The 11,962-nt window shown below is 34.6% G+C and overlaps 2 protein-coding genes across 4 annotated transcripts; both read left to right on the top strand.

Moving 5' to 3' along the window:
* Nucleotides 1-3,065: 3,065 nt before the first annotated feature.
* Nucleotides 3,066-9,156, top strand: LOC100796279 (plasma membrane ATPase). 3 transcript variants are annotated; one of them, XM_003531680.5, is made up of 14 exons: nt 3,066-3,119; nt 4,232-4,351; nt 4,498-4,596; nt 4,887-5,024; nt 5,111-5,425; nt 5,532-5,858; nt 6,003-6,122; nt 6,548-6,670; nt 6,759-6,863; nt 6,965-7,274; nt 7,452-8,140; nt 8,235-8,417; nt 8,537-8,718; nt 8,821-9,156. In XM_003531680.5, exons 1-14 carry the CDS (start codon nt 3,078-3,080, stop codon nt 8,915-8,917), a joined length of 2,850 nt encoding a protein of 949 aa, XP_003531728.1. In that variant the 5' UTR covers nt 3,066-3,077; the 3' UTR covers nt 8,918-9,156. The 3 variants fall into 3 exon arrangements, with proteins under 3 accessions (XP_003531728.1, XP_040874259.1, XP_040874260.1); XM_041018325.1 differs by having other exon boundaries at nt 3,078-3,119; nt 6,759-6,867; nt 6,969-7,274; XM_041018326.1 differs by lacking the exons at nt 3,066-3,119; nt 4,232-4,351 and having other exon boundaries at nt 4,513-4,617; nt 4,881-5,024.
* Nucleotides 9,157-10,991: 1,835 nt separating this feature from the next.
* Nucleotides 10,992-11,813, top strand: LOC102661822 (vegetative cell wall protein gp1-like). Its single transcript, XM_006586359.1, has one exon. It carries the CDS (start codon nt 10,992-10,994, stop codon nt 11,811-11,813), a length of 822 nt encoding a protein of 273 aa, XP_006586422.1.
* The last annotated feature ends 149 nt before the right edge of the window (nt 11,814-11,962 follow it).

Raw genomic sequence — 11,962 nt, 5'->3', positions numbered from 1 at the left:
ACTTTCTCTATATATTTTAACGAGAGAGACATACAACAGAGGCACACATGGGATGTTATGCATGTTTCCCTTTCGGTTGTCCTTCTCCTTCTCCATTTCTTCACATGGTCTCAGCCTCTTAGTTGATTCTTGCAGTCGTCTCTGCTTGCAGGGTCTACTATCGCTGATTGCAACTATTCAGCATCTGATTTTGGTATTCCTTCTTTCTTTGTGTGTGTATGTCGTGGACCAGATCTTGCTATTAATTATATGGGTACTGAAAATCAAAGACACATCCAAGTACAGTGAATCCAAAGAATGCTGATCATATGAGAACTATTATTAAAATACTTATAATACTATAAGCTAATAATTCAAGTGCTGGATTATGTATTGGAAAATATTATTGTTATTTGTCTTAAATATATTTTTAGCTCCCGTGAAACATGCATGTTTTGATTTTAGTTATTATAATTTTTTTGTTTTTATCACAGAAATAAATGAAATCACTATTTTTCATTCATATTATTTCGTGATATCCATTAACTACTAATATGTTTAATAGAAAGTCAAATAATCATCTTATATAACACTTAAGTAGTGTTTGTGGTAATCAGGAAAGCATCCACATTATTATGAATTATGGGGATAATTGTCTCCCCAAGATATATATTTTTTTATTAAACATTTTTAATAATTTTATTTTTGCCCTTATAAAAATAGTTGATGCTTTCCTGAGACAATTATAATATTTTACATGTAATTAACTACATCTGATAGTTAATAATTTCATAATATCATTAACTACTGATAAAACAAAGTTAACTATATTAATTTATACATGCAATTAGTCATATTTTCAAGCGTTCACGGGCTGTATAATTTTGAGCGGGACAAATATAATATCATTTTCCAATTTTAATTACGAAACCAAGTAATATCTGATAGCAGATATGCTATATATTTAAAATTAATATGTGATAGTTAGTTATAACTTGTTAAATTTACAATCTGATCTGAGTGAGGATATGTCCTATTCATTTTAGATATTTTTTGTGAGTAGTTACCGAGTTTGGGTAGAACTGTCATCTCTAATTTAGGTTGTGTTGGCATGTTGGGTAGATATCTTTAAGGAATAAAATATTTTCAATGCCTATTTGTTATTTGTGTTTACAATATTTAAATTCAAGACTTTTTTTAAAGAATATTTATTAAATATTAGAATCATCATTAATTAATTTTGATAATGACCATTTTAATTACATGTAGGAAGTTTCATATTTGATAATTAATATTTAATATCACAGTATTTTTATTTTAAAGTAATTTCTTTAAATTTAAAAAATCAAAGTTATTTTTTAGTGTAAAATTGACTTGACCAACTAAAAATTGAGTATACTGATATCGTCAAAAGTGAATACAAAAATGATTTTTTTTATAAAAAGTAAATATATTATAATAATTAAATCAAATATGGATATTCATAGTAAAAATGAATTTTAACAAAATCAACCATTTAAAAATTCATGAGAAATAGTTATATAGTAAGTGAAATAAGAAAATTAAGAAAAATTAATGGTAAATAAAGGAAAAATTTAATATTTTAAAAAATCATTATAAAAATAACATATGAATAATATATAAATTATGTGTCAAATGTGAGAAACTGAAAATTGGGACCAATGCCATTTGGTAAAAGCCCATGAGGCCTGCCAATGCTGCTTCGCCTATTTGGAATTTGAATCTTATTATTATTATTATTTATTTTTTCCCATAAAATTAAAAGCTTTTAGGTTTGTACATTATTGCGCAAGAAAGACCTTACGGCTTACAACCCCAACCCAAAGTCAAAACCACCCAACCCGTGAGTGAGTCAACCACTACAATGCAAGTGCTGCTTGGTCTTAGTTTTAGTATTTACGGTTTATTTATTTATTTAAATTAAATTTTGTTCCAAAGATATAGTAAGTGCTGGCGGAGGAATATTAGGAATATTTATCTTTACGTGCTTATTCTGAAAAAAAATTATCGATATTTTTTAAGGATAATTTCATATTAATACCATGATTAGAAAAAACAATCAAGTAATTTTAAATAAATTTAAATAATTTTGATCTCCTCATTTAAAATAAAGATATTTAATCTTTTTTATTTTTTAAAATTCATAATTTTAGTTTCCTTATTTTAAAAAGTTTTGCTAACTAGTGTTTTTAAGACATTTGTTAAGAAATTATTTATTGTGAAAATTATAAGAGAGGGAAAAAATTATGTGCAACACAATTTTATGAATCACAATAAAAATCTTTTTCTTTTTATGTCCTTAATTAATGTCCAAAGAATAATGTTTAGCCTATTTTAAAATAGAGATATTTAATCTATATTTTTGTAAAATTCATGATTTTAATAATTTTTTAAAATCAAAAGTGTGAAAGTCAAGAGATTATCATTGATTAGGCCCTGGATTAAACAAATAATCTTATATCACGTTACTCAAATTCATTTGTGTAACATCAAATTCATTCCTTACCGTCAACACTTTTTGAATTTGATTGAAGGACACAAATTGTGAATTTTAGAAAACCTAAAAATCAAATGTCCTCCGTTTGAAAATAGGAGTACAAAAATTATATATTTTAAAAATATAATTACTAAATATTTCTATTTTAAAATAAAAAACTAAAATTATAAATTTTAAAAAATTGAATACCATCCATAATCGGATTTAAGCCTTCAAATTTTAATAGAAAAATAACAAATACATAGTTTATTTGTCAGCAGCTGAAATAATTTATTTACTTTATTCTCTAGGCTGAATTGCAAAGTAGTATGGTAGTATTTATTTATTTATAGAGAGAATTAGAAAACGCGCAGTGTATGGTACATGCATGATGCATTGCATTGCATCGCATAATTCACGCGAATCAAGAGAGATTCATAACTAGTCACACTATGTTATTGGGCTCTCGCTCTTGCACATTATATTATATATAAACCACTGAAGGTTTCAGTTATGCAGACATGCAGTAGGAGCTGGAGCGGCGCTGCTACTGAAACCAAAACAACAAACCTTTTTTCTCTCTCTCTGCCATCAATCGGCGATGGATAATCTCGAAAAACTGAAGAATGAAAATATCGATCTCGTTAGTATCCTTTCGCCTTTCGTCTTCTTCTCTTCGTTGTTATGAAATTCATGCTTCTGCGTGCGTAATAGCCAACTGATTATTTATAATAATGATTTCGAATGTATTTTTTTGTCATTTTGTGGAGTGATTTTGATGCTTCAAATGTATTTGTCATTTTGTGAAATGATTAATTTTGACTATCACTGAGTTATAATTTTGTATTGTGAACACATGAAATTTCCGATCCTGGCTGCGACTCATCAATTGTGTTTTAATCTGCCCCCGCATTTGATTTCTGATTCAGAATACCTTTAGTTTACGTCGAAAAATTCGTCATATAAGCATTATGCCTTCAACAAAATATCATCACGCGTCTGCTACATGAAAAAAAAATTAATTATTGGTATTTTTATTAGTTTTTTTTGGATAATTTTCTGTTTGTATAATCTTATTTGTTAGTGAAGCTTTTGATCTTCTCCTTTTAAGCTAAACAGACTTTATATTGTTTTTTTTATTGGGTGAAATGTATTTAAGGTCCTTCAATTTGTCAAAATTAGTCTTCATTTTTTCTTATCAAGGTTTTAAATAATAATTGCACTCACAATTTGTAAAGAGTTCAAAAACTTTGATGTCGTGGTTGTGTATTATTTTTTAAAACCTTAGTCTAATATTTTTAAAAACTATGATTTTGGTCATTGTATTTTTATAATTAATATTTTCATCTCTTTATAGAACTTAGTATGCCCTGAGGAACAAAATCCACAAATTATATATAAAAAAAACAATGACCAAAAATGATTGTTTTTAAAGTATAAGATTAAGATAAATTTTGGCCGAAAATTGAGTAGTTTAAAACATATTTTATCCTTTTATATTTAATAGATAGATGTTACACTAACGTTTTCTTCTACGTCCACTTATTCGAGGAAGCATTCATTTTTCAATTGCATTTGTCACTCTTGGAATTTTAGAGCATACATAATTTTCTAGTAATCAGGCATTGCATCATTCTATCTACGTAGTTTGAATCATGTGTTACACTTTTTCTATTGGGAAGCTATATTGTGTAATCTTTGATTTTTGCCATGTTGATTGGGTTGAATCATGATGATTGCATGCTTGTGTTGCAGGAGAAAATACCTTTGGAGCAAGTCTTCGCACAGTTAAATTGTTCGGAGGAGGGTCTCACAACTGAGGAAGGCCTAAAGAGGTTGCAAGTTTTTGGGCCCAACAAGTTAGAAGAAAAGAAGGCAATGAATTAATCCCTACCTGACCAGTTGCTATTTGGATTATTGTATAACTTGTTTTTTACTTTAAACTTTGGTCAGTTTTGAGAGGATGTCGTTGCTCATCAATTAATCAGTTACTAAGCTTTGCCAAACTATTTTGAAAACAGGAAAGTAAGGTGCTGAAATTCTTGGGGTTTATGTGGAATCCTCTGTCATGGGTCATGGAAGCGGCTGCAGTCATGGCGATTGCAATGGCCAATGGAGGGGTAACTATGCATTTAAAAAAAATAAAAGAATAAAAAATGTTTCATGAACATGCTAATAAAAAGTTGTTTGTTTTCCTTTTGGGTGTACTTTTAAATGTATGTCTAAAAAAGAATGAGAGATAAAGATTACTAAACACGTATCACATAAAATGTCATTTTTTTTTATGTTCAATTGACCTAGCTAGAAGTTAAAGAAAAAATATAATAATCCTGTAATGGCATACTGTTTACTGAGTTTTTGTTATTTTCAGTCGGTTTTCATTCTCATTGGCATCCTTTGAAACACACAGGGCAAGCCACCAGATTGGCAGGACTTCGTGGGAATATTAGCATTGCTTGTTATCAACTCCACCATTAGTTTTATTGAAGAAAATAATGCCGGCAATGCTGCTGCTGCACTTATGGCAGGTCTTGCTCCCAAAACCAAGGTATAACTAACATATATACTCATTAAGGTCTTGCTCGGTCTTGTATTCACATATAGTAGGATTCAATTACGTTGAATGGATGGTAGGTTCTAAGGGATGGAAAGTGGACCGAGGAGGATGCGGCTATATTGGTACCAGGAGACATCATCAGCATCAAGTTAGGAGACATCATACCAGCTGATGCTCGTCTCTTGGATGGTGATCCAATCAAGATCGATCAATCTGCACTTACTGGTGAATCATTGCCTGTTTCAAAGAATCCTGGTGATGAAGTCTTCTCCGGCTCTACCGTTAAGCAAGGAGAGCTTGAGGCTGTTGTAATCGCTACTGGGGTACACACCTTTTTTGGCAAAGCTGCTCACTTAGTGGACAGCACCAACCAAGTAGGGCATTTTCAGAAGGTACTATCTCTAGCTCTTCCTCTACTAAGGATTTGTGAAGATGTTTGCCAGCTATTTTGTGTATTCAACCTGTCTGATAGCATTTGATGGGTTTCAACTTGGTCAGGTATTGACAGCCATTGGTAACTTTTGCATTTGCTCAATAGCTGTGGGTATGGTCATAGAGATCATTGTCATGTACCCAATTCAGCACCGACCTTATAGGAGTGGAATTGACAATCTATTGGTGCTTCTCATTGGAGGGATTCCTATTGCCATGCCAACGGTCTTGTCAGTGACTATGGCTATTGGTTCTCATCGGCTGTCCCAACAAGGTGCTATCACTAAGAGGATGACCGCCATTGAGGAGATGGCTGGGATGGATGTTTTATGCAGTGACAAGACTGGCACTCTAACGCTGAACAAGCTCACTGTAGACAAGACTCTGATTGAGGTCAGTAGATGTAGATCACGAACAAATATATGAATGAGGATCCGTCAATTTAATATTCAACTAATCAATTTTGATGTGGTATGCTTAACTGTCTATAGCTATTTCTGATTTACTAATCATGGGAGTGACTTGTCCATATTGCAGGTTTTTGCAAAAGATGCTGACAAGGACATTGTAATTTTACTAGGAGCTAGAGCGTCTAGGGTAGAGAACCAAGATGCTATTGATGCTTGCATTGTCGGAATGTTGGGTGACCCGAAGGAGGTTTGTAATTTCTTCTGAATGATATATTGACTTGCTAGGTTCTGCTTGCCTATGTACCTTAGTATCCATTACTAGAACGCGCAGCATAAACGGAGCAAACAATTTGCATCATTCTTTAGATCTCTCGCATCCATGTGGATGTGAATTGATTATAGCATGAATAAGATCATGACATGAAGTAAGATAAATTGGAGAGTTTTGGGATATGAGCATGATGAGCCGCACCTCCATATTAATACAAGAAAAATTAATATTTTGCATGCATAAAGATCTCTTGTTGGCCTGATTAATGGCCTCGGTTTTAGACTTGTAAAATCTCTTAGGGTAGCTCTTTTAACAAGCATATCAAACATTTTAATAATCACTATCTTTTTGGTCTTTGATAGATTGTAACTGTGTTAACAACTTTCTCACACTTGTTACAGGCCAGAGATGGCATCAAAGAGGTGCACTTCTTACCCTTTAATCCAGTGGACAAGCGTACGGCCATCACATATATAGACATCAATGGCAATTGGCACCGAGCAAGCAAAGGGGCACCAGAGCAGGTAAATAGATCTTTTATTGCATAAGATTGATCTTTCTTGTTAACTTATACATATCTATCATTAGTGTATCTCAATGATTTTTTGCCAGATTATACATCTCTGCAATGTCCGGGAAGATGTGAAGAAGGAAGCTCATGCTATTATCGGAAAATTTGCTGATCGTGGTCTTCGTTCCCTTGCTGTTGCCAAGCAAGTAAGTTAATTGTTGTTCTTTGTACACCCATATCCTTTGATCTCCAGCGATAATCATTCTAATGAAAGCTAGTTTTGTGATTTATTATTATCTACTACCAGGAAGTTCCAGAGAAGACCAAGGAGAGTCCAGGAGGACCGTGGCAGTTTGTGGGTCTGTTGCCTCTCTTTGACCCACCTAGGCATGACAGTGCAGAGACCATTCGCCGTGCTCTCCATCTTGGAGTGAACGTTAAAATGATTACAGGCGATCAGCTAGCTATTGGAAAAGAGACTGCTCGCAGGCTTGGCATGGGAAGTAACATGTACCCTTCTTCCTCCCTCCTTGGCGATCACAAGGATGAGTCTATTGCTGCACTTCCAGTTGATGAGCTTATTGAAAAGGCTGATGGCTTTGCTGGTGTCTTTCCTGGTAAATAGCTTTATCTAAAAATGTGCCTTTAGTTGGTGATCCTAACAATTCAATGACTTGCTGCAATTTGGTCCTGAGATAAACTGAAAATTTTCTAATTTTGAAGGAGGATTTTACTATTGAGACATAATTTTGTTACGAATAACTTCTTGAACTAATGATTGATGTGAAATGTAGAGCACAAATATGAGATTGTGAAGATACTCCAGGATAGAAAGCACATATGCGGGATGACTAGAGATGGTGTCAATGATGCTCCTGCCCTAAAAAAGGCAGATATTGGGATTGCAGTGGCTGATGCAACCGATGCAGCTCGAGGTGCATCCGACATAGTTCTGACAGAGCCTGGCCTGAGTGTGATTGTGAGTGCAGTCTTGACAAGCAGAGCCATTTTCCAGAGAATGAAGAACTACACCATCTATGCTGTTTCTATTACAATCCGAATCGTGCTGGGCTTTTTGCTGCTAGCTCTAATCTGGAAATTTGATTTCTCACCTTTTATGGTTTTGATCATTGCAATACTAAATGACGGAACAATTATGACCATTTCCAAGGACAGAGTGAAGCCATCACCTCGGCCAGATTCATGGAAGTTGAATGAGATTTTTGTCACAGGCATAGTGCTTGGTACCTACCTTGCTATAATGACTGTTGTCTTCTTCTGGGCAGCTCATGCTTCTGATTTCTTCACCGAAAAATTTGGTGTCAGACCTATCAGGAATAACCAGGATGAGCTCACAGCAGCTGTTTACCTTCAAGTGAGTATTGTAAGCCAGGCTCTCATCTTTGTTACTCGGTCTAGGAACTTCTCTTTTCTTGAGCGCCCGGGTCTCTTGCTTGTTACAGCATTTGTAATTGCACAGCTGGTGAGTTGTACTTGTATTATATAGGTTTATTTGTCCATATTCTCTCTCGAGTATAACAAATTACTCAACTCAAATATTTTTATTTTACTGGTAGATTGCCACAATCATAGCTGTCTATGCAAACTGGGGCTTTGCAAGGATGAAAGGAATTGGGTGGGGCTGGGCTGGTGTCATTTGGCTTTACAGCATCATTTTCTACATTCCGTTGGATTTTCTTAAATTCGGCATTCGATATTTTTTGAGTGGCAGGGCATGGAATAATATTACCGAGAATAAGGTGCTGTTTCAATGTTATGTACTTAAATGACAAACTTTTATTTCCTGATATAAATGACAAATCTATTTGCTCAGTTTGCTTATACATATGCATGCCTTTTTGTTCGCTACGACATGCAGACTGCTTTCACAACAAAGAAGGATTATGGAAAGGAAGAGCGAGAAGCACAATGGGTCACAGCTCAACGCACACTACATGGGTTGAATCCTCCTGAAACAGAACAGATATTTAGTGAAAAGAACAAGTACCGTGAATTGTCTGATATCGCAGATCAGGCTAGGAAACGAGCTGAAGTTGCAAGGTAAGTGTGCAGTGAATTAATTAATGCTAACGTGTAATATTTCTTACTTTTTAGTTAAAGCTGAAACCAAAACCAATCTGATATATAATGCTTGTTTTCTAGATTGCGGGAGCTTTACACATTGAAGGGACATGTCGAATCCGTCGTGAAACTCAAGGGACTGGACATTGGTACAATTCAGCAGCATTACACCGTTTGAGTAAAGCAAGTCCCCCTGGAAGTGTTGACAGCATAGCCATCTTTTATTAGATATGTTGTCGTTTATTTTCTTAAAACTCGTTGAACTTCGTAGGATAGATGGGCGTTAAAATCATCCAATATTTGAGATTTGTCCAGAAAATCCAATGTTGGATAGAAAGACCAAATTATCAGGAGATGTTATCATTATGTTATTTTGAAATCATATTGAAATGTATTTTTAGCATTGTTACTGATAAATATTGTTTTCCGGCGAGAAATCCTTAATTATGTATGCTTTTATACCTAATTGCATACGTGTTTTAGGGTCGTGTGGAATTTCCTTTTCACAATACAAGGTTAAAAATATAACCATTGAATAGAAAATTGAAATAGAATTTTATCTAAAATGGTTGGGAGATGTAGAGCTGACTAAATGTAATTCAATATTGATAGGTAAGTTATTAAAAGGTGTATGTAGTCTGGAGATAAATGATATATCTTTATACTTTGGCAGCTTGTTACAGCAGCGCAGATTCAAACATCTTGGCCTAACTTTTAAAATCGTGACCAAATAAATGGCTCAGATAAACAAAATGACGAAGTATACTTTTAGCAACTCACTTCTTTTCCCTTAAATAGATCAGAAACAAGATAATAAGATTTTAAAGTGTTTATCAAGAATAGTAAAGAAAAAAATAAAAATAACACAAATGAAATAAAAGAAGGAAAGAAAGCCATTCCATTAGAGTAATAGCTAAATTTTTTTTTCACAAATTAATTTTTAACATGTATTATCAACTTGTAACAAAGATCGTTTTTGTATGACGGCTTTCATTGGTGTGATGTTATCCCTCATTTTTGGTCTAAGATTTTGACAGGAATAGAAATAGAATTACAAACTTAGGTTTGGATAGTTTGTCTTGCCATGAATTTGGTTTTGCCCCCATTATTATCTGTTTTTTGTTTAATAAAATTTCTTGGTTGTCTCAGTTTGCTTTTGTACGCTGAGTGACAAAATAATTGGGATGCTCAATGTTTTCTTGCCTCAGGTGTTCGCTTTATAAAAAAAACTTGTAACAAAATGTATTATCAATAAGTATTGGAACTTAATTTTCAAAGACTGGGCAAATTTTAAAAGAAATGCATAAATATGAAGGGGAGTGTATTTGTAAAAAAAGGAATATGAATAGCAATTGTCTTATATAAATATTCTTTGTATAACATAATTTTATAATATTTTTGAAACATTTTGTATTTCATTTCTTTTCAACACATCACGCATCAGTCTTATTATCGCATACTTTTCTTTTGTGTTTTTCTATATATCTTTATACATACTGTTGAATGAAAATAATTTAAAAAAAAAACATGATATTTTGACACCCTCAAATATAAAACACATAATTTAAACTTTTATTTTCTCTCTATTCCTCTTTTTATATCACTTTCACTTATCATACTTATATGTTCAACAAACAACATTCAATATCATTTTTTTACTTTCTAAATCTTGTTTATTTCTTTGCAAAATGTAGACCCTCGGTTAAGGAGCTATGCCAACGACCAATGAACACCTCTTCGCATAGCTGAGTACTGAGGAGGGGCTCTAAGTTTGTATGCATGCAAATGCTTGGAATAAGGATTTGACACGCAAAGGAATGGGATGCTTACCACTCACAACTGCATTGTATTGGCACGTACAACTAGGCATCTCTTCAATTCCTTCCATTAACTCACCATGTTTTTTTTCTGCCTGCAAATCTCGGATCTACACACAAGGAAAATGAAAAGAAAAGGAAGCCTCACATTTGATTTGTGTGTGTGTCAATTAGAGAGAGCGCATGGTTGATGAGCATTGCAGACCCATTAAAATACCGTATCTCTTGTTCTTATCTCTGTATAGTTGTTACTTCTTGTCTGAATGCATGTACACGCTGCATTTAAGCCTTCCACGCACATTCATACACATAACACTAAACTATATAGTAACAAAATTCTACTACTATTAAAGTTGCATGTATATAATAGTATACAGTTTAGACATCACGTAGTAGTTTCACAGAGCCAAGAGAATCCAAATTAAAGCAGCAGAAATGAAGAAAGCAAATACAGTGACGACTACAGTTGTATTTGCACTAGTTGTTTTGCTCGCACACTCTCTTGCTGCTCCCCAAGATCACAAACATGAAGCAGAGCTAAGAGGATCTAGAACAACAAGATCATACTGTGATCCATTTTACCTATATCTGATTGGAAAATGTGGCCATTGGCCTTTTCCTACCTTAACGTGCCCTCACAACCCTTTTGACCAAACACCACCAACTCCATCATTTCCTTTTCCTCCACCAATAACTTACTCACCAAGAATCCCTCCACCTGTGCAATATTCTGCACCACCACCACCGCCACCGCCGCCTCCTGCCTGTCCATCGCTGTCACCACCACCACCGGAATGTTCACCGCCGCCGGCTTCACCCTGCTGCCCATTACCACCGCCGCCTGTTCAACCCTGCTGCCCACCTCCATCACCCTCCCCACCACCTCTTCCGCCGGCGCCGCCTGCTCCGACCCTTTTTCCACCTCTTGTTCTTCCCCCTCCAATGTCTCAAATGCCAACATTTCCATGGCTATCACCTCCGAACCCCTTCATCAGTAATGCACCGCCACATGTCCCATTCTCACCTTCGCCACCTTTCCTTTCAACGCCAACACTGCCAGACATTTCCTTTCCCCCTCCACTTGAACCCACGCCGTTTCTTTCAACGCCACCGGTTTTTACTGTGCCCGAAACACCGGAGCTGCCGGAGGGCACACCGGATGTTTTCTTAGCGCCACCAGAATTGCCGGAGGAGCCACGGGAGAATTTGGTTCCTGATCCTGAAGAGCCGCCGTCGCCATTCACCATTGGCTTATAAACCTTCACTTTGTTTATAAGCCTTCACCATTGGCTGATGAGCCTTCACTTTGTTTGAAGAATTTTAATGAAAATAGTAGTATTAAATATTAACAAAATCAAAGAATTTCAGATTTCAACCTATGTTGGTTTATTGGTACGAAAAAATTG

The sequence above is a fragment of the Glycine max genome, chromosome 8 (assembly GCF_000004515.6).
Source record: "Glycine max cultivar Williams 82 chromosome 8, Glycine_max_v4.0, whole genome shotgun sequence".
NCBI classification, from domain to species: Eukaryota; Viridiplantae; Streptophyta; class Magnoliopsida; order Fabales; family Fabaceae; genus Glycine; species Glycine max.
Note: the sequence above shows the minus strand (reverse complement) of the source record. Positions and strands in the feature narration are given on the sequence as shown.

Bases quoted from the DNA above. Each gene is read 5' to 3' on its own strand.
- LOC102661822 (XM_006586359.1), top strand. From the start codon at position 10,992: ATGAAGAAAGCAAATACAGTGACGACTACAGTTGTATTTGCACTAGTT.
- LOC100796279 (XM_003531680.5), top strand. From the start codon at position 3,078: ATGGATAATCTCGAAAAACTGAAGAATGAAAATATCGATCTC. The intron at 6,123-6,547 runs GTTTGTAATTTC...CACTTGTTACAG, and splicing joins TGTTGGGTGACCCGAAGGAG to GCCAGAGATGGCATCAAAGA. The intron at 8,418-8,536 runs GTGCTGTTTCAA...TACGACATGCAG, and splicing joins ATAATATTACCGAGAATAAG to ACTGCTTTCACAACAAAGAA.